Source organism: Terrapene carolina, unplaced genomic scaffold (assembly GCF_002925995.2).
Source record: "Terrapene carolina triunguis isolate 2854851 unplaced genomic scaffold, T_m_triunguis-2.0 Scaffold247, whole genome shotgun sequence".
Taxonomy (NCBI): Eukaryota; Metazoa; Chordata; order Testudines; family Emydidae; genus Terrapene; species Terrapene triunguis.
In genome coordinates, this window is record NW_020664598.1 from 7,189,619 (window position 1) to 7,213,056 (window position 23,438).

The window sequence follows — 23,438 nt, forward strand, 5'->3', positions numbered from 1 at the left end:
TTTCTATTGGACAACAGAGGTTTCAATGAGAAGTTTTGTGAATTTTCTTTGGGTCTTGAACCACACAGCACAGAAGTCGACATACAATAATTCAGTGGCATCTCTTTCTCTCTTCTTCTACTTCTGCAATAACAAGATCTCCAATACCTTGAGAGGGGTCAAAACTCTGCTTTCTGCTCTATATAGCATCTAAAGCTCATCTCAGGGCTGATAGCTCCTTACTGGAGTTATCGCCTTACTGTCTTCTACTTCTGTCTGTAAACCACTCTAGTGGCTGGACACGAATTTGCCTGGTTAAGAGTCTCATTTTTCCCAAAAATGGCAACATTTTTCCTCATCCAAAGGACCAAGTCTTCTGGCAGACCACTACTTTACTGATAGGTTTAGTGTCACAAGCTTTGCTGGTTATAGTAGCTCTCTTACAAATTGTCCTTTAAACCGTGGTTGTTCTCTCTGAGTTCTCCTCATCCTTTTTAGTGATACTGCCTTCTCTAGTACATCTTGTTCCTGGCCTGGTGAAGGGTTCATGCTGACTGCCAGCATTCCCCCTCAGGGCTGGACACATGAATGATCTGTGCATTCTGATATTTCTGTCTCAGAAGCATGGAAATATCACTGGATTATGCATTTGCTAAAAGGGGGGAGATACTTAGAACCATAAAGAGAAATTAGAAGATCAACTCCCATTGAAAGTCAATGGGAGCTGGGTGTCTAACTTCCATTTGTGCCTTGGAAATCTTCCCCCAATTGTCTCAGTACATTTGCTAAAAATGTACTGACTGTTCTTCCCATGATTTCACTTTCTGAGAGGTAATGTTATCTAGGACTTCCGCTCATCCGCACACCCCCATCTTGCCTGATTTACTAGTTTTTGTTTCCATACTTTGTTCCAAAGTTGGAGTTTCCAAAAATATGTTTTTCTGTCTGTGTTCAGCAGCAGCATTTCAGCATTTAAAGGGGAGCAGAGAATGCCAACTGCAACCAGCCAGCCAGCCAAACCCTGACAGCAGTTCTGCCTTACTGCAAACTTTCCATAGGAATGTTTGCATCTGGTTCCTAAAATCTGGATCCTGCTAGGGAGTGGGCCAGAGTCCCAGAGGGATGCAGGTCCAAGTTCTGACATTCTGCAGTGTGGATGCAAGTCAAGCTATAGACCCGAGTCTGCCTAGTGTAGTATGGATGTGTTAGCACAGCTGTGAGACCTGGGTCCAGCAATTGCAAACCCAGATTTACAATGCAGTGTGGACACTTAAGGACAGGTTTAAACACCAAGCTCACAAGCCCAGTTCCCACTGTCCTGGGCTTACTGTGCAGTGTAGACAAACTCTAGGCGGCTTGGGAACTTCTAGGAATGTTTCCTCATGCAGCAGCTCAATTTGTGTGAGGGCAAGGAAGGTCTTGTGGCTAAAGTACAAGAATGGGAGTAACCAAACCCATTTCTTTTCATGGCTCTGTCCCCGTGATTCTGGGAAAGTCACGTAGACCTCATTTTTAATAAGTGGCCACTGATCTTGGGTGCTTCAACGTCTAGGTGCCCAACTTTAGACAGCCTGGGCCTGACCTTTAGAGGTGTAGAGCACCCTGCAGCTCCCCAGGGTGAACATTTGGTTGCATGCCTCTCTGTGCCTCAGTTTCTCCATTTGTAAAACAAGGATAAGATTGTCCTATCTCGCAGGGGGATAATGAGGCTCAATTCATCAATGACTGAAATTACTGGATGGATGGAACTATTAATAGAAGTACAAAGTGTTGCTACACTTAAATATAAATTGTCACTCAAGTACAATACACCAGGAATCATGATATGCATCATATGGGATGTAATATTTTATATCGACCAAGACATTTTTAGTGACTTCTGTCTGCTGGTTACTTATTTTACCTTTATTTTTCCCCACCACACTTGATAAGGAAATGTTTGGGGCCAGCCTGTGGTATTTAGCAAAAGAGGCATAATCCCTCCCTGAGCTCACAGCACACAGGGGAGGGCATGTTCCTTTGGATAAATCATACTCCCCTCTCTGCAGCTGCCTGACTCTACAAATTGGGGGGGGCAGGATCTGAACCATAGGCCTGCTCCTTCCCCACCCCTCTAGGTATGGATTTCCATCCCTAGGTGTGCATGGAGGGAACAGTCTCTGCCCTGGCCCTCGTATGGAGTATGCAAGTGGGGTGGGAGGCTCCTTGAACCAATACCTTTCCCCACAGCTCTCCCACGCCATGACCAGGGACAACTTAGCTCTTTTTGTAGGATCTTTCTCCCGGAAAACTTCTAAAGGTTCCTTGTTTCCTTCCAATATTCTTAAGTCCCTTTATTTTCTGTTTTACCAAAACTTTCCTGGGTTTTACAAAAGCCATTATTCAGTTTTTACTGATTTTCACCCACATTTTGGAAATGCCAGAACTCTCCAGACCCAGCTCCCTGCTCCAGAAGGAGAGATGGTGGCTCAGCAGCCTGGACTACCCATCTCTCCTTCTGGAGTTGGAAGCCAGGGCAGAACTGCCGGAATGAGTTGCTGGTGTACATTCCGTTGTCCGTCCCATGCCCACCACATACACGTTACTAGCTTTACAGACAGCACAGATAGTTGTCAGCATTCAAAGCAAATAGAAGTTAGAGAACTACTTTTCTTGCTAAAATGGATTGGAAATGAAAAGCTGTATCTGACTACATTTCAGAACAAAAGGGGCTTTCCTGAAAGTTTAAAAAGACACAAAAGCAGAAGAGAGTGATATCTACCCTATCTGATATTTATTCTGGAAAACTCCTAAGATTTTGTTTTTGCACCGATTTTCATTGATTTTTTAACTTTTGTAATAAACACTAATAAATTCCCAAGAAATTGTAAACAAAATGAACACTGAAAACAAAGGTCCTTAGACATACTGTATATGTTCTAGCCTTTTTTCTGCAAAGGAGCTGTTCACAAGAGCCCATTTGGACAAGGCCATGGCAATAATTCTTGCCATTGGCAGACATCTTGTAAGTCTTTACAGTGCCACACAATGATTCACTGTACAGTTAAGAATATGAAATGATATGTGTGTATATATAACACAATCATACAATATCAGGGTCGGAAGGGACCTCAGGAGGTCATCTAGTCCAACCCCCTGCTCACAGCAGGACCAATCCCCAACATATAGTGTGGAGGCAAGTTGGATAGCATGGAATTTCTATCTTACTGGCTTTTTCTGCTATTTCAGTTGTCCCCCCCCACCCGCAGCAGTTTGGCTTTAAAGTGAACCCAAAGCAGAACAAGCTGGCTCTGCTTTGCTACAATGCCTCCTACACGATAGAGACTCCTGAAGACCTATTCTGACATATCAGAGGGGTATAATTCTGTCTAAATAAATTATTTTAAAGCTGCCCACAGGAAAACCACTGGCTTTGGCTGTAGTCACTCAAGAAAACAACAATTTATCGTATCCCTCATCCCAGATTAAAGTTCCTAAATAATCCGTGTAAAGGTTACAGTCCAATTAGTTTTATTTCATCTTTCAAACAGAATAGCAACTTGCTGTCCAGTGGTGGATAAATATGCATTAGGCCCGTTGAGGGGTCCACACGTTCCAGGATTTAAAATAATTTCCTCAAAGCTATTTCCAGAATCCTCCACAGATACCTATCCAGCATAAACTAATTTCAAAATTAAAATTCATAGGAGCTAGGGGCAGGATGATTTCAATAACAGGCCCTCGCCCCTGGAATTCATTCCTATTTGAGCCTAAGCCCTGGCCACTTTTGGAGTGGAATGTAAGAAACATCTGTGTCTAGGTCTCCGACTAACTGCTAGTTCCACAATCTTTTCGTATTCAGTGAGTAGGTCAAAACCTTTGCCTTTTAACATGAACTAAATTGCTGCTGCAGATTATATGCTGCCTACATTGGTGTTCAGGAGGTAGGTGGGAAATGTTATTCACTCTCATGCTAAACAAGCAACGGGGGCCTTATTAATGTGTATCATAATACAGCATTAAAATAATAAGCAAATATTTTTGATACTAGACTCCTGCTGCTTCTCAATTTGGCCACTAAAATACTTGCTTCTTGTCAGTAATAGATTACGCTTGATTGGGGCTTTCTGGGGAGGACTTGGTTGTGTTTTGAAGTCAATGGGAGCAGCAGGGGAGCTAATTTTGGCTGAATCAAGTTGGAAAAGAAAATATCCAGCCTTCATTGGGGGAAGATATTTCCACTTTCCCTGGACACCTGCCCCAGCTCTATTTTAGCTGAATACTTGTATGTACCTCACTAAAAGCTCGGCTGTCTGGGTCAGAAAAGGTCAGATTGAAGGAATGATATTGGAGGGGGGCAGCATTGGACATTAGGCCACCAAGACAGTGGAAGGTTTTTTCCACTGGTTTTCAAAGGGAAAGAAATAGATATTCTCTGACCTAAATAGGTTGTGGGGTTGTATAAGTCCCCACAAAGCTTCCACAGGGGGGGCAAAAAGGCTTGTGAGAGGATAATATTTGGATCTGAAAACTGGCTCAAGAAATCCAAAGGAAATATGAATATTAGCCTTGCTGTATGGCCCTAGAAAGCAAACTAGAGAGAGATACTAACCTTGGTTGACTCAGCTATCAACATCTCTTGCTGTACTACACTGACCCTTGTGACTTTAATTTTACCACTAGGCTTTAGCTTCTGTTGTCTCTCCAGCTCACTGTTCGTGTCAGTATTAAGCTGTCCTAGCAATAGATGTATATAGCTGTCTTTTTTTTTTTAACCCACACATCTGCACTTGCAAACCAGGAAACAAATATAGAAAATCTCACGCAGTGTAATGAGTTTCAGGAGAGCTGTGTAATATTGTAGGGATTTTGGTGTGTGTGTGGAGGTTGTGTTAATTTCTTCAAAATCCACAATTTCTCATACCTTACTTGCTTTCAGTATCTCAAACATCAAAGGCAACCCATGTGTGATGAGCTCCTCAGTGTACTCTTCCTCCTGAATGGATTTAAATTCCTTTAACAAGCATTGGATGAGAGGCCTTCTGTGCTGCTGAAAGGAAGTTCGCAAAGACTCCAACCATGTATGTAGCGTCCATGGAACTCCTGTACAAAAAGATGAATTTTAAAGGTGGGTGTATATTCCAGACCATCACAGAATGAGGCGTAGTTAATTTATTCTTTAATTGTGTGACTTTAGGGCTTGTGAACGGTGCCAAATTGAAAGCCCTAGAAATTGGCCTCCTATTTACCCTACAAGTGCTGCCCATCAATATGCCTCAATCCTTATCTGCAGGGACACACCTCCCAGTATAAGAAGGTAGTTCAGTCCCAGGTTCAATTCCCTGCTCTGCCACAGATTTCCTGTGTGACCTCAGGCAAGTCACTTAGTCTCAGTGTGCCTCAGTTCCCCATCTATCAAATGGGGATAATAGCACTTCCCCACCTCACAGCGGGTGTTGGAAGGATACATTTATTGCAGAGTGTGAAGTATTTTGAGACCTACTAATCACAGGTGCTGACTTTTGGTTTTGCCAGTGGGTGCTTTGTGCCTTCTGGTTTCACTGTGCATCATGTAAGTACTCCTGCCACCGACTGGTGGCTCATGGGTGCTGAGCACCCCCTATTTTTTTCAGTGGGTGCTTGAACCCCGGAGCACCCACGGAGTCAGCACCTATGCTACTGATGAAAAGTGCTATATATGAGCTAAGTAATATTATTTAGCCTCGCTGCTGAGCCAATTAGTGTACACTGCAGTGGTGATTTCTGATGTGGACCTCATCTGGGAACTAGATTTATGCCACCGCACTCATTTGCAGTGGGCTACCAAAGAGCCATCAGATAGTGACATTTAGTCACTGCCAACTTTGGCTGGATTTAAACCAGTGACTTGGAAAGGAAAATGTTTATATCCCCCTCATCACTCCTCCAAGGCATGCATCCTCACTTATGTTGATACAACATCAGGTGGGTAAGAAGGTCCCGTTTTTACACAGTTACTTGTCAGAGCAGAAGTGCACTTTAAGAATGTAAAAGAAATTGCTACCACACACTAAATAATAAAACATGCAGTAGTAGAAGACAGACAAATTAGTCCAAATCATAGTCATCAAGGAATGGATTGTAGACCAGCCTACGTGCCTGCGTGATGGCCATTATCTTGGCTGACACCAGGGATTAAACTGGTGACTTCCAGAATTAAAAGCATAAACTGCTACAGCTTGAACTAAACAGTCAAGCCTCTTTAACTAAGGAGCTGTAACAACTCATATCCTCTGGGGATCGGCACAGTGTGGGACCTGTAACACACACTCACCAATGGGTTACATTTGCAGAAGAGTGTGAGAGGAAATATACCCCTCCTCTCTCCTGTCCACACCCCGGACCTTGGGTCCTCATAGGTGCTACATACCCACTACTCCCCTCCACCCCAACAAGAGGACAGGATCTCGAGTCCAACTCTCCCACTGCCATGAGATCCTTTCACATTCACTTAGTAGGAGGTGCTTTGCTAGACCAGTTGCACAACCATTCCATCCCTTTGTGTTTATGCAAACCTGTTATAGGTTGTAACTCAGAGTGGAAATCATGATCCATGTGACAGGATTCCAAGACTCAGTGTTCTTGGATATGGTGCTCAGAAGCATGTTTGGCAGCAGAAGTCTTTTGGCCTCTTACTGAGCACTGATTAACACATGTGGTAAAACAGTCAACAACCGGAACAAAATGGTTTCCTTGAGCACTGATTGACTGGCCCTGGAGAGGGTGTTTGAAAGGGCCGTAGAGCTATGTGATTAGTGTGCTGAGCAAATTCACTGCCTTTCTCCCCCGGGAGGGTTGCAAGCAGTAAAAGGGGGAAGGTTCTGTGACAGTTGGGAGGTTGGTGCTGGGAGGAGCGTGGTGTTTGGAAGCAGATGGGTGGTTCTGAGAGCTGGTGCATGGAGAACTGGAACGGCTGCCCCAGAGCTGATGTTTTAGATGGACACCTAGCTAAGCAGAGGTGAAGAAGCCTGCTGGTGTGAGCCCTCCCTAGCAAATCATCCTTTCTTTTGAGTCAGGCATCAGAGTGCTTATTGGGAACCACCACGTGCCAGAGCCTACAAAGCCGAGCAACTGAAGCATTTTTAACGAATGAGTCATAGTGTGTCTGGCATTCTACCAAGAACTGGGGCTGAAAGGGCCTGGTCTATCAGCTCTCCAGCACCTCCATGTGAGGGGGTGACTACAGCTGCAAGTAGGTCCTGCTCTGTGACTTACACCCAACTGCCTAATGTGCATCTGAAAAATGTTGTTTGAGTACACCAAATTGGAGTAGGTGGCTGACACTCCGATTCCATTCATGACGGAACATTACAGAAAGAAACCTGTCTAAATGTATACGAGATTTGCCACATTTTGTGATGTGTGGCATACATGATTGTGAAGAAAAAAGCAACACACATGCCATGCAGGGAAGATTATCTTAGTCAGTCGTGGCTCCTCGGCATTAAAACAAAACTGACTCAATGGACCCTCCAAGAGTCACAGCTTTACACCCAGTTTGCACTGACTTACTCACCTCCCCCATTCTTCATTCCCACACACATGTGAAAGTCCCCCAATTATTGCTTTCATAAAAACTCAGGAACATTCAAATGTGGTCAGTGGGAGTGACAGGCATTGCTCCCACCAAAACATACATGACAGTTGTCTCTCATGGGAGGTAAAGTGCAGATGACATCAAGACTGACCTATGCTCCTTATGTCAATAGTGACATCCACATATCCATGCTCGGCGCTGTGGTACATGGCTTCTTTCAGTGCTTTCAGTTTGGCCTTGCTGTTGCGGCTGGCGCACAAAGGAGCTGGTGCAGCATCTGCCAAGTCAGTTCCCTCAGCCAGTATTTCCTCCAGGGACAGAATATCACTCTTCTCTTTCTCTGGCTGAGCAAGCAGCTTACGAAACACATTCCTGTCAGCCACAATGCAAGAGAGAGAGAAAATCAGAGTTAGCTACTGTGTTTTCCTTTTGCCTGGGATATTTTCTGTAACATGGCAGGTTTGGAAACCTATTCAGAAGGCCAATCAGGAATTATTTTAAGAAATGTTAATTCACATAGTGATCAGTTCCTGCAGCCCTCATGCAGGCAATACTCCTATCAGTTCAGGAGTTATGCCTGTATCACAGCTGCAGGACTGGTTCCATTGTTCTAACGAATGGCAAGAGCACCGTACAAATGTCATGTGTACAGCAGAAACTTAAAACAGAAACTTATGATCAAGCAGTGACTGTTAAATGATTAAAAGCCTGTGTGGAAAACCTTGGCAGAATCTATCCCACACTACAGGGAAATAGAGTTGTCTTTAGAAACACTTTAGTGCCTTTCACAAAGGATGCATTTAGTAGCAAATAATTGATAGAGATGAAACTTGAAAAGGGAGCTGTCTAAAACCACTGAAAACACCATCACTCTCAATTAACAGTCAAAGCAGTCTCGGTAAAGCTGGAGCTACTAATCATTCAACTACATCTGGCAGGGCAGGTTCAAGCAAAGTTGGGACCCCAGCTGCAAAGCCATTTATTTGGGCCCTGAGCTGCAAGGCCCCAAACTCAGCAGTAGGCATGATACTCCACTCCCACCAAGTTTAGAGCAGTGTAACTCCATTGACTTCAGCGGAGCTACTCCTGGTTTACGGTGTTGTGAGAGGAGAATCAGGCCCAGCGTGCAATTTCTCCCCAACCTCCCACCTGCCTCATGCACTTATGATTGGGTAGCGGCATACATTCAGTTCTAGGGGTAGGGGCAGTGCTTAATTTGTAATGATAGAGGTGCCGGGGCTCAAACCATTTTTTTACTTTCGTAACTGATGCGGCAAGTCCAGAGGTGCCAGGGCGGTGAACTGCAAGTCCTGGCACAAATTAAGCACTGAATAGGGGTAGGTGGCAATGTGTGCGTGTGGGAGAGAATAAGCAGGGTGTCCTGGATAACAGGGATGTCTAGCATGGGCGGCGGGTATCGAAGGCCAGGAGAGGCTAAGCCTCCCCTAACCCAGGCCATGGCCCTGCCCATGCTCCGCCCTGAGGCCCCACCCTTATTCCCCCTCTCCCCTGAAGCCAGCAGGGACTCAGCTCCATCTGGCGGCCTTGAGCTCGGGGCTTGGGCCGGTGGCCAGGGGTAGCTTGGGCCAGCCTGGAGGTCTGGCCAGCCGGCGCAGCTGGGGCAGCTCAGGCTAGCTGGCATGGCTGGGGCGGGCCAGCCAAGGCTCTTCTGGCCACAGAGTGGGAGGGCGCTCGGGGCTCCGTCGGGCGGGGGGATAGCCTCCCCGAATGGGGGGGTTCACCTGCCACCCATGATGTCTAGAGGTGTGTGTGGGTAAAGGAATAGTGGAGGGAGCTTTCCTGTAAAACTAGTTCGGGAAGTGGGGAGAGTGTGAATCTGTGATGTGCCTCAGCTGGTGCATAATAAAGGGGAAAAAGCCTTGATTTCCACAAGGGACGCTGCTCTGCAGCGCTCTCTGACAGCACGACATCTCTCCCACACCACACCATTAGGCACTGCATGGGCATTTTAACAAACTCCTCCCCTCTCACCCCGCCCCTGCAGGGGGCCGCTCTTTGGCTTCAGATGGGCAGCATTGTCTGAACCAACCCTGACAGCTACATAGCATATCATTAGGCTGTTAGCTCTTTTCTCTAAGCAAACATAATGTAGATACTGTCTCTAACCTGCATCTACGTTCCTCTGGAAGGCTACAAGTAGAAAAGTATGAATGTGAAGGTCCTAATACTAATCCATAATATTGTAATTAGTACCTGGATTTTGTACAAATAACTGTTCATACATATCAGTTGTTCATTTAAGTTATTTTTTAATCTATAACATGCCCCCAACACGCTGTCTCTGGACACATACATAACATTAACACAAACAAAAATATCAGCACTTACAAAAAAACCACCTTTGTTTAATGACAGTTATGGCTGCTGCAGGAAACACACACCACACCCAAAACCTTTAGAAATATGTAAATACATTTAGGGAAGTCTCCAGCACTCACTGGCACTTCAGCATTGATGACAACTTTGTAAACAACAAACTGCAACACTTTAAAAGGCATTCACTTCCATTTCCACATACTGAAAAAGCAATGTGCACCTCAAACTGATCAAACTCACACGCTAACAGAAATCCCTAAATCCAATCTCAAATCTCCTATACCAAAAAAGGAGCACATCTGATTGTCATACAGTCCACACGTGTGCAGCAGGATTCTACTTTAACACTGAGGATTATACATCAGTCCACACACATCAGCCTCCCAGGTAAACCATAACCACTTGACCCATGCAACTAGACCCATTCCCACTCTACCTGTGTCCATGTGCAGCAGCCTGACTGAAAGAGTTCATGTCACCTTGTGGAGTCATGGAAATTCCATTTCTGTACATTGTTCCTATCATGGGGTCAGCACCTCGCTCCAACAGCAAAGTCACCAGTTCAAAATTTCCTGTACACCAAGAGAGATTTTAATTTGTTTAAAGTCCCCAAGATTTTTGCAACTAAGTCACATTTCCCAATTGAAGAGTTTATTCCAGCAGGAGGAGAGTCCTTACCAGCAGCTGCTGCCAGTTGCAAAGGAGTTTCCGAGTAATTTTCCTCTCCTTGCTCTAAAGAACCTTCTACCTTTGCTCCAGCATCCAGCAATAGCTATAAAGAAAATTGACCATTTAGAGTTGTTGGTGACATCGTAGAATTCAGAGTTTATGAATAGCGAGGAACTGGAGTCTAATATTTCTCATTATCCACACATCAGATGCAGTGAAGACAAGTGACATACACATTTTGCTTCTATTATTCAATTAGTTCTTTTTCACTCATGATACACTGTCAGACTCCTAGAGCATTAGTGAATATTCCAAAGCCAAACAAGTATTATCCAATGTTCCTGACCTGGGCCTAAGATCAGTGGTGTGAAGTAATGCACTAGATTGAGGCACTCAAACTTGGCCCAACCGACAGCCTCACTGACAACTTGCCTGGAGCCCTAGAGAGACACGCACTTTTAATAAAATGGATGAGATTTCAGTTGTCCCCATCTTTAATAGAGAGATGTTTCCAGAAGAGACAAGAGGGTTTCAGGAACAAGTTGTAGCAATGCATGCTGGAACCTGCAGTCTCCTGGGGTACATTTCTATTTCATTATTATTATTAAAGATGACCGTGGACATCAACAGCACTACAGAATCTGAGGGGACACATTCAACCTGCCTTTGGCCATCCCTACCCTAGATCTCCCTTGTCTGGTGATTCATTAATTGTGCCATGTCGACACAATTACTTTGAAAAATAATCTATCTTAACGCTTGATATGCCATACCACAGAGCCAACATATTCACGTTTTTTCATGGCTGGATAAAGTGACTGAGCACTCCTCTGACTATGGAACAGATCAGAGGGTTTTTTTTTCCAGAAATAACAATATTTGCATTTATTAGAGTATTATAATACATGTGATAAGAAAGTGTAATGAATGAATAAACAAACACATACAATGAATGGTCAGAAAGGAGCACGAGGCGTTGACAGACTTTCTTTGATGCAACTGTACTTTAAAACTGTCCTATTTAAACCTCATATTGGTTTATGAGGGAGGGAGAGATCACTATATCGTATCAGTAAATGATAGAAGAAGTAACCAATATGAATATGAGAGGGGTACCAGTCTTGAGATGGATGCAGATTATAACCCAACTGGATAAATAAAAAGTGAGATGCAGGTAGGGAAATACAGTAATACCTGAACTACAGGAATATGTCCATGCAACACAGCAAATGTCAGAGCTGTCCAATGGCGGGTCTCGGGGTGGACGGATGGATATTTATGAGCAGTACTGACAACCTATAAACAAATTAAAGTTATTTTCTTTTGAAATGGCCTTCAAAGAGCTTTAAATAATAAAACTCAACCTGCCTGAAAGCTGGGCACATGGGTATAAGTGATAGAGAAAAAAAAATCAGAAAGACCACTTTATAAAATGGTTGGTTCTATATATTTTTTCCAGCAGAGTTTTTACTTATGAAGAATTTACTTCCACTAGAATTTTTTATGCTGTTTACTGAGAGCTTGATTAAAGCTCATAGCAAATAAAGTCTCTTTTCCAACTGCTGTTGCTCCCTCTAAATCACTGCCCCCCAGCAACTTTTACAGAGTCAAAATTTGCACTAGTGCTTATACCAACGTTCACTGAGGAGGTGGAGATGGGAGGGGGGCTCTGTCAGGATGGTTACATTTAGGGACATTTCCTATTGACTTCAGTGGGCTTTGTATTATGCCCATTCATTCTTCCCTGCTCCTGGGATTGCTTCACAGCATTCTGAGTTTCTCAAAAATCCTGGAGTGAAAACCTGACTCTACTGAAATCAATGGGAGTTTTGCCACTGACTTCAATAGGGCCAGGATTTCAACCCTGGTCTCAAGTTTAAAGACATGTAACCCATGTTGCTGCTCCTTGACTGGAAGCAGAAGACTGTTTAAAATGGATGGAGCTTAGCACCATTTAGAAGATATTTTAAAAAATCCATTTACTACTTTCTCCCCTTCTAGTTAAATCTAAAGGTGTGCTGGGCCCAAAATAACTAAAAACTATTTTCTTTAAACAAAAAACCTTTCATTTTCACACCAGTCCTTCCTCCCACAAACCATCAATATCTAAAGCCTCTAATCTTGACCTCGGGCAACCGATGTAATTGCTCCGTGCCTCAGTTTCCCCATCTTTAATATGATGTAACTCACAGGGATAGTAACATTTAATGAAAGGTTATAAAGCACTTTGAGATCCTTGGATGGAGCATGATACTGAAGTGCAAAGTATAAATTAATTATTATGATTATTCATCCATGGGAAGATAGCACTGGTAGAAGAACTGAAGCTGGACTGAACGAAGCATTGGCCAGCCACCCGGTGAAAGGCAGGGAGTTTTACATTCACCATCTTATGTCCATAGGATAGCAGGGCCCATTAGCTCAGCGTCAGATGCTTGGCTGCATTAGCAGCCAACAGGGCCAAGCCAAGCTTCTGACATAACGTCCTGCTAGCCATCCCCAGGGTTAACATCAGGGGCGAGGGCAGAGAGGGAGTAGCTGGTGTGTCAATCCTGGTGTGCCAGCTGAGGAGGGCTGCATGAGACAGTTGGCTGTGTCATCCACCCCTGCCAAAGAGACACCTTCAGTTCCTGAAATCACTTTGCTCTGCTCTGCACACACAGAGCTCTAACACCAGAAGAAATGTGCTGAAGTCTAAACTTAGGCCTGTGACTTCTCAGAACCTGGGAGCACTGTGTAATGAATGGGGTCAAGCAGCTCCAGCCCAGCAGTGGAGGGAGTGAATGAATAGGCTTGATTCAGGATAAACTAGTCCCCAAACGTAACCATGTACCAGCTAATTACGTCCCATCTCACGTGGATTGGTACTGGCACAGGAAAGCTCAGGGAACTCCCAGTGGCATACACTGAGGAAATGCAAGTATTAACATTTTATTTTATTTCATTTTTAAAATTTTAATTCTTTTTAGTGAATTTAGTGCTTGTGAATAGAGTGGGATTGACAACCCTGGAGACTAAAGTCCTCTAATTTTCTACAAAACAAGTACAGCACAGGCAAGCACCCCTCTAGGGATTAGAGCAGGGGAGTCAAATTCATTCTGTGGACAGAGCCAAATTAAATCTTCAATTATGATCCGTGAGCCCTGTCTACAAATTTAGACTCATGTGCTACCCTCAATCTACAGCAGAGTTCTCACTGAAAAATAAGACTAAAATATGCCCTTATGTAGACACTAAGGCCGAGATTTTCTAGAACATCCTCTACATTTGGGTGCCTTTATTTTTTTTAAGATACCTAGGTTGGGCTTTTCAAAAGCACTTACCATGGGGTTAACTCTGCTCCCATTGACTTCAGTGAGAGTTTTACCACTGACTTTAACGGGAGTAGAGTTAGGTCAACACTGAGTGGCTGTCTAAGGCCTGACATTGACATTTGGTAAATACAACCATGCCTCTTACTGACTTCAATGTGAGTTTTAGGTATTCAGCATATCAGGAATAAGTCCCTGGAATCTAAACTTGGGGGGCATTCGAGAGCGGAAACATCCTGAATTAGAGGTCACTTTTGGAAATTTGGGCCAAAACTTTTATTTAGCAAAGCAAAGCGGGGAAACATTTATTTCACCCTTTGTTTATTTGGCCTATCTTCATGTAATCACCCAATTTGCACACACCACTGTTGTAATTGTATATACAAATTAGCTGTATAACTGCACACCTTAATTATTTGAATATCCTGCTACGGAAGTGTCATGATTTGATTTTAGTGAGAACTTTCCTTTGAGATCAACCAGGGAGGTTCACATCCCTCTAAAAGCTATTGGTTCAGGTTGTCTTCAGACTCAGGAACACAATACTGCTTAAATTTACATCTAGTACAAGTTTAGAAGGTTATTTACACAGCCACAAGAACTGAACTCCCCTTTTATTTGTAATGAAAGCTTGCATTCTGCAGAATCTGAATTTGTTAACAGGGGTCAGAAAATAAGAGATCAACTCAGAAGGCCAGTGTTTGACACCCTGGGTTGCAGGATAGGTCAGTCTCCACGCCTGTCAAATCTTTGGCCTCTTTACTGTGACTGCTATGAAGGGGGATAATTTTTGCCTACTGATGGTTGATTTTTTTGTTCTTTGGTTGTTGTTTTTTTTGTTCCACTAGGAACTGAACTGAGCTGAAATCAACAATTGATTTCACATAAGCCACCGAACAGCAATTAGATAGTAACGACTGTCAGTCTCTATTGACCTGAGTGGATTCAAAGTGGTGACTTACAGGTGAAAAATTGTGTCCTGCCCCTAAGTCCCCAAACCATCCATTGTCCTTTTTCCAATTACATTAAAACAAACAAACAAACAAAAAGTAAAATGTCTCATTGAAAGTAGCAATTACACTTTAATGACAGCTTTCCTAAATCCAAACAGAATGGATGGAACACAGATAAATGAATCAGACAGTTTAATTTATTCATGACCTCAACAAACTGAAATGATAAGTATTTGCAAACATAACAAATAATTCGTCATGTATTTTAAATGGCTCTTTAAAAACGTACATACCCGTGTTGCATGGAGTGGCATAACAATCTCTTTGGTGGACAGATTGTATGTTTGTTACATACATTCACCAAGAGATATTTACATGTTGGAAGCCCCCTTCATCCACCAGCTTTCATCAAAGCCATTTTATAAAACACAACAATGTACCTTCTACCACTCGTGTGCTGTTGGGCAGTAGATGGACATCTCAATGTATAAAAGTTCTCAAACTTGGGCAGGGGCATTTGAACAGTGTGCCGCCTCGACCGATTAACTCATCTGTGATTCAGGAAGTCCCATCCTTTTCATTAAAATTGTGACTCCTGAACCAGCAGCTTACATTTAAAGTTCCGGGGCTACATTCTATGCTAAATTACACTATGCAATTCCAGTGAAATCAATACTATTACATTGGGTTTAAATCACTGACAAACTGACCCTTTAAGTGCAATGGATCCCAATACTGAGCTGCCCTGATAAGTGCTGTGATCATTTCAATATTCATTTCAAATGTTAATGCCTTTGGTAACAGAATTTTATTTTTAAATGCCTTGGGGTTTCCCTCCTCTGCTATAATTGTAATGGGCTGTGTGAGATATAAACAAATAAAGAAATCAAAGTTGTAATCATAATAAAATGTCCTCACCTCAACATTCAAATCTGCTCCAGCATCTAGTAGCATCTGCACCATAGCCTCATCACCCCTGACACAAGCATACATCAGTGGAGTCATGCCCTATTCATTGTTTGGAATTTACAAAACAAAAACAAAAAAACAAAGGAATTGACAAATTTACAATGGAATCTTTTAAAAAAAGAGTTAGTGCTTTAAATGTATATTGTCAAGATAAACACTAAATATTTAACAAAACCTTACCTCTGTTACAAACAACCCTTTAATATTATTAACAGCTGAACATTTAAAAAATCTACGTTACTGTCATCATGTATGTTTTTCCTTTCTGCGTTTTACTCAGCACAATGAAATCAGATTTGTCAGTTTCATTTCCTAGTTCTTGTATACTAAATAAAGAACAATTTTGTCCTTGGTATCCCAATAGTAGGGGAATGTTTAAATCCAAAGCAATAAGATTTCCAATGCAGTTAAAAAATAACAAATGAAAACATTTCCATTCCTATTAAGGTTTTTGTAACTCTTGTTTTATAAAACCTAAAAGTTGAGTCTATACTTCTTTATAATATCCCTTTAACAACATAATGAACTCCCTTTAGATAAGTTAGACTCGAGCTCTGTCTATTCACTGTCAGCATTGTTAGCGGTTGGAAACCTAGAAGCTTTGTACATAGTCCTAAACAATGACTTAATTTTAAATGAAATGCGAGACAGCATTGTTTAAAGTTGTTAGCTCTAGGGATATGCTGCCCTATGTTGATGAAAACTAGATTAGCTGACCCTTCACTACAGAAACTCCAGACTGCAATTTGTATTAGTCTAGAATACCCACTGCAGCTGATCAACATTTCCCTTAAGGTTAGTGTTATTTTGGCAATGGAAATAAGTCTAGATGAAATCATGAAGGTATAATTAAATCTATCAAAATTACAACACAAAAAGCTATTTATTAAATAAAAGCGGGGGAGGGTCAATCAAGAGTGTGTTTGTTCCATGGGAAGTTTACCACTGGACCATGGTACCTCTACTACATGTCTATTGTCTGTCTTATGATCCCATGTAAATGTCCTGTCACATGATCACACACTTTCTGCTTAACCTGTCGCTTGCTGTAGAGCAAAATTATTAACAGAGACAAATGAGGTGGACAGAATGGGCAGAAACTGAGCCACTGCACTGTTCTCTCTAGCAAGAGCTGAGCACCAGCATTTTTGCTGAATTAAACGTTATTTACATTTTCCTTGAGGGGAAAAAGCCTCTTTTTCCAGGCTAAGGTTTGGTGGGTTTTGGGGGCAGGTGTCTTTTAGTAAAAATAAAAAGTCGGGCCTGATGCTGAGAGGTGATGAGCATCTTCAGTGCCCACCGTAATCAGTGGGCATTTAGCAGGATCAAGTCCCTGATTTGCTGTTGAGAAAGGTGTGCTTTATATATATATATATATATATATATATATATAATTATTAATAAGTGTAGAAATGGGGGTCCTGATCCCATTACTCATATGAATAATCCTGATTCTGTCTGGCAGCTGCACTAAAGTCAACAAGAGTACTTGGGTGAATACAGCTCACACTCAAATGGGACTTGATCTTGCTCCTATTGCAGACAACAGTAAAAGTCCCCTTGGACATCAGGGGTCTATATTCAGGCCAATAGTAAGCTGTATAGGATCAGGCCCTATGTCTCACAAAAACTGTATGCAAGCGTTGAATGTTGGTAACGGGATAATTTTTAGAACATAAGTTAAAAAAACATAATTTAAAAGAATAAATACTTAACACAAGGAGCAAATCAAATGTAAAGTTAAAATTTTACAGAAAAGGATTAACAAAACAAATGTGGACCCGATCCTGCAAGACATAGCACACACACAGACTGCTGCACCAGCTGCTGACTTGAATCGGGCTCTGTCTGAGCCCAGCAGTCCTGCACACTACAAGTGAAATCTGGACCCATTGAAGACAACTGGAGTTTTGCCACTGATTAAAATGGGACCAACATTTCACCCTATACATTGCAGGATGGGGGCCTAAAAGTTAATTTGAGATTCTGCTCAGCCCCGTTCTGCGGTTCTTCTCACTGCTGTTTTTACATATGCCCATCCTGGAGGTTTGCTCTGTAGCTCAGGCTTGCTCTGTATCAGTGCATGAGACCTCTCACTTCGTATGTGGGAGGAATGGATTTTTAATGAGCACATAATTAGTGCTCAACAAATAATAAATAACACATGCAATTAGCACACAGGGAATTTGGTTTTTGGCAACATGAAAAAGTTGTTCTTTCAATATTCAAATCATTGGCAGCTCAGTCCTGCAAGATGCAGACTCATTTGGCCTGATCTGGCAAAGCATTGAAGCACTTGTTTAAGTCAAATGGGACATAAGCATCACTTTAAAATTAAGCACATGATTAAGTGCTTTGATGGATCAGGCCATATGGAGCAGCACTTTGCAGGACTGGAGCATAGCAATTTTTCTATGAAAAGTTTCAAGGTGTAGAATTATTTAAAAGAATAATCATTTAAAAGTACTATAACACACTAACCATGGAATGAACTCCATGATATAAAAATAACAGTAATACTTAGTACTTACAGAGTACTTCACACTTACAAAGCACTTTATCAACATTAACTAATTAATGTTATAGGTCAGTGTTCTATCAAACTAAAGCTATTAGAACTGTCACCCATCAGGGATCTTCTAGGTGTACCTAATCCTGCCTAAGGGTGGGGTGGTGGGCTAGATCATCTCTTGAGGTCCCTTCTAGCTTTATATGTCTCTGATTCTAATATTTTACATTTCTATAGCACCTCTCATCCCAAAGCACTTTACAATTATATTCATACAGCACTGGTCAAATGCAGCCATCTGTGGGGTGGAAGCTGGCTGCCCCCTGCCAAACAGTGTACTGCAGAACTGGAAGCAAAATGGAAACTTTTGGCTAAGGACACCAGAATCTTTAATATTTTTGCAGAGCAGATGGGAACCTCAATTTTTAAGGTCTTATAATAAAGATCCACCCACAATAAACTACATGGAACTCTACTTCAAAAGGATGAAGCATTGTACATGGCTGCTAAAGTGTCAATATTTCCTGCTTGGGAATTGGGAACAACTTCATGAGCTTCACAATACAAAGTTTCCACTGGTGGGCAGTTATGGAGGCAAATTTACTTCTGGATAAAGCTGTACACTTTACAGAGACTTCCCTTTTGTTGTAGTAATCCTTAGTATTTCCCATGTTATCTGTAAGTCACCACCCAAAAGATAAGATGACTAAACAGTAATGAAATATGGAGATTTCTGTCTCCAGATCACCAGTTCAAATTGGGGCCTATTTCAAAATGCACATGAACATTATTAACACTCACTTGACAGGGGTTTGGTGGTCTATGTGAAATGCGTTGCGAACCTCAGACCAGTTTGTATTGGAAAGATGTCCACATCACAAAAAACAGCATCCTAATTGCCACTATTATGCCCAAGCCAGGGTCAACTCTGTATTCAGATCAACTCCAGGCACTCCTATGACCTTTTGATAGTTTCTCCTGAATCAATGTAATTTAAAAAGTTTAAGCCAACTGATGTGCTATATCTACCTCAACATTAAAGAAAATAATCCATAATTCCTAAGGGCCCAAGCTTAGCCTGAATGTACACCTGATGGAGTCTTAGTTCAATATCAAGTAACAGAGAAAAAGAATTAAGTTAAGAGCCACCTGTTTATGAAGTTAGAGTGTTGGAAGGTTGTTTTCTTTAATAAAGAGACACAACTCCTGGCTTCTAAAGTTAAATTTTGTACCTGTTCACTCATGCTGTTAATTCCATCTGGCCCCAGCAAAGATATGGCCTGTTTAACTAGATCCGTTCGGCCGCAGTTCAGCATTCGGAATCCCAGATCCTGCTTGAATTTAGCTTCTGTGGCTACCGCGTCCAGTTTTCGAGAAGCACAGAAGCAGTCGTCGATTCTGCGAATTGTGAGAAATAGCTACATCAGAGGACAATCAGAGGACAGACATCATCATTTATGGCATCACTGTTTCACTTTACCGTTGAATGATGCAGGTCTCCCCCCTCCCCCTGCACCACCACTCTCACACTGTCACCCTCTTGCCCTCTTGATATTCCTTTGAACCAGCTGCAGCACTGAAGCGCTGGATGTGAAATGCTAATGCAAGTTAATGCCTTTTATTGTTCATGTTGTTTACTTTAAGTCAGTGGTGAAAGGTAGCTTTTAGTCCATCTTTTCTATTTTCTCCTACTTATGTGTGTTAGGAGAAACCAGGTATATTGTTCTCACTGCACATTAGTTCTCCTCACCAGGGGAACAGTCCAAACCTTGTGATCCCTGCAAAATTCCCATCAACTTCAGTGGACTTTGAGTCTGGCCCGGGTGGAGATGGCCTTTAATCATAGATGCTTAAACAAAAAGAATAAAGTATCATTCCAAAGGCTTCACAAATGATATGAATTCAGCTCTGCTAAAAGATAACCCCTTCCAGGGCAGAAGGTGGCAGCTCGAGGACAACCAGTGCTCAGCACACTGCACACCAGAAGAGGAGGACAGCAATTTTGGCCAGGTAACCAGGACAAACTTCCCACCCTTACAAGCAGTGCCATGGAATCTTCAATGTTCACTCCGAGTAGTTAAGACATCAGTTTCTACGGTCTTATTCAAAAGATCCTCAAGCAGCAAACTGTGGGGAGCTCAGTGTATCTACTTCAGAAGGATGAAGGCCTGGGTCTATCCAGTCAGGATTTGAAGCTGCAGATCCAGAGAGGACAGGCATTTCAAATCTGATTCTTACACAACTCAGCCACATCTTGTTAAGGAACAGACGCATTTTTCTTTCATGCTGATACGTGTTTGGGAAGGGGTGGGGTGTGGAGTCCAATTTCTCAGCACTCTGGCCTGTATTCTGCTGTATAGTTGTAAGGGACAGCACCACTTGAGTTCTAAAGCCTTCCACTAACAGCAAGTCAGTAAGGAATGGAGTAATTGGGAACAGAGAGTCTAAATAAGGATCAAAAGGGAAAATGCCAAATGTAGATCTAGGAGTATTTTTATTCTAATAAATTACTTAATAAATATCAAATAAAAGTGATAATAAATCTTTGGCATCTATATAACAATTTTCATCGTATAGATTATAGAATAATATAATAGAGAATGTATACCTCTACATAATATATGATTAGGGTTTTTGATTTTAGGTTTTAATTGATAAACACCTACACCCATCCTCCTTCCCCCCCAAAAAAATTAAATCAGTGTTTTTACAAAAAAACCCCACCAAAAACAACAGAAATGGTTACTTGTATCTAAGGGCTCATCTACACAGAGCAGTAATGCTGACTATGGGGATGTGATTTCTAAAGCGCACTAACGTGTTGCTCATTAATTGGTCTGTGTAGACCCTGCTGGTGCCCACTAAAGGTTCCCTAATGTGTTTTAATGTAGTGCTGTTTGAAACTGTACAACAGTAAAACACCCTAGAGAACATTACAAAGAGATTACTCATTAAGGTCTCTACAAAGAGAAAGCCCCATAAAACCCCCGATTTTAGGACATCTACATAGAACTAAAAAATGGACGCAGACAAAATAAGCACTGGACAGTTCCATCATTACTCATTGGCACAAGGATGAAACTTTATCACAACAATGAATTTGTAAGCTGACTGCACAGCACACAATCACAGAACATATCCAGTAATGGCAATAACAGATTCTCCCGGAATAATGTGCCTACAACACAGGTTAAAAAGCAAATCCATAATAATACTGTCTTTGCACAATAGTTGGAGCCAATTTTAAAAAGCACAAACATGCAGGACTCAGGTCAATGACACTGAGAGACCTGGGAGCAATCACTGCTTTACTAGTTCACACAGTATGCCACATGTTTGGCACCTAAACTACAGCTGCATTTGTTACTCCTAACAAGGGCCCTACCAAATTCACGGTCCATTTTGGTCAATTTCACGGTCATAGGATTTTAAAAATTGTAAATGTCATGATTTCAGCTATTTAAATCTGAAATTTCACGATGTTGTAATTGTAGGGGTTCTGACCCAAAAAGGAGTTGTAGGGTGGTCACGAGGTTACTGTGGGGGGGTGGCGGTACTGTTACCCTTACTTCTGCGCTGCTGCTGGCGGTGGCACTGCCTTCAGAGTTGGGCTGCTGGCTGGGAGTCCAGTTCTGAAGGCAGAGCCGCCACCAGCAGCAACGCAGAAGTAAGGATGGCGTGATATGGTATTGCCACCCTTACTTCTATGCTGCTGCCTTCAGAGCTGGGCCCTCAATCAGCAGCCGCCATTCTCCGGCCACCCATCTCCGAAGGCAGAAGCGCAGAAGTAAGAGTTGCATGGTATGATATTGCCACCCTTACTTCTGTGCTGCTGATGGTGGGGTGTTGCCTTCAAAGCTAGGCACCTGGCCAACAGCCACCGCTCTCTGACTGTCCAGCTCTGAAGGCAGTGCAGAAGTAAAATAACCTTACGACCCCCCCTGCAACTCCCTTTTGGATCAGGACCCCCAGTTTGAGAAACGCTGGTCTCCCCCGTGAAATCTGTATAGTATAGGGTAAAAGCACACAAAAGACCAGATTTCACGGGGGGAGATCACATTTCACAGTCTGTGACGCGTTTTTCATGGCCGTGAATTTGATAGGGCCCTACTCATAACATCATAGCATAAAATGCTAGAGATTGCATGTGTAATAAATATAAACATAATATAATATTAATTATAAAGATACTATAGGAGTTTGGGTGTACAACATATTTGTCGGAGATTCTGAACTTCTGAATTTTAGTTGAACTTTTCCAGATTTCTCAGGCCTAACAGAATATGGTCCAAATGGCTGACAAACAGCCACAGAAAGATTTAGAAAATATCTGAAAACTGCAAAAGCATCTGCTACCAGAAATTACTGCTTACATTAAACCATTTCTTCACTATTTACACATATATGCATATAATAAGCAAACTAAATATACAACAGGCCAAATTCAAGGCTGGTAGATGCAGGCACAGCACCACTGAAGTCAATTTAGTTTGGTGCATGCAAAGTATTACTAAATGGGCTTCTTCGTAAAAGAATTAGGTATGAATTGCACAATACACTCACACAAGGCAATAAGGAGGAGTACAAACTTCTCTTACATCCCTATGTGGGTTACAAGACCTGGAGTCTGGGGAGTAGGAGTTAGTTATTCCTCCCCAGAATAGAAGATTAGAACCTGGGGCCATCTCCCTAACAGCTGGCCAGTGCACTGGAGCCAGCACAAAGGTGGAGGTCATAATTTACTCTTGATATAGGCCATCAGCAAATTCTCACTGCTCTATAACAAGGAGGCAGACAGGAAAGAATGGGGTGTCTGTCCATGACCAGGGCTCTTTGGTACTACAGTAATATAAATAAAATAAATAATAACAACAATAATAATAATAGTGACTCTGAGGTGTGTCTCTGAGTCATACTGACTCCGGGGGCTACTCCTGGGTGGTGCATGTTATACACCATTCTTTGCTTGGGGCTGTCGCCCAAATCTAAAGGTCTATTGTTTCCTGTGACACAGTGACAAAATATTCCTGAAGGAAAACTGAAGAAATGTGAACTGGCAGAACTACCATAAGGTGAGTACAAAACTGATTAGAAAAAAACAAGCTCAGTGTGATTATTGATGGTTCAATGCCTTCTGGTATCCTACAGAGGATCCA

The 23,438-nt window shown here is 42.2% G+C and overlaps 1 protein-coding gene across 1 annotated transcript in view; it reads right to left on the reverse strand.

The window, feature by feature from the left end:
- BTBD11 (BTB domain containing 11) overlaps nt 1-23,438 on the reverse strand; it is a 268,567-nt gene that overhangs the window by 26,897 nt on the left and 218,232 nt on the right. The window contains exons 5-11 of the mRNA XM_024212959.3: nt 19,515-19,680; nt 15,723-15,812; nt 11,735-11,836; nt 10,550-10,643; nt 10,308-10,443; nt 7,686-7,906; nt 4,883-5,061 (exon numbers count right to left, since the gene is read on the reverse strand). Coding sequence (XP_024068727.2) covers nt 4,883-5,061; nt 7,686-7,906; nt 10,308-10,443; nt 10,550-10,643; nt 11,735-11,836; nt 15,723-15,812; nt 19,515-19,680 — 988 coding nt within the window. The remainder of the gene's footprint in view (nt 1-4,882; nt 5,062-7,685; nt 7,907-10,307; nt 10,444-10,549; nt 10,644-11,734; nt 11,837-15,722; nt 15,813-19,514; nt 19,681-23,438) is intronic.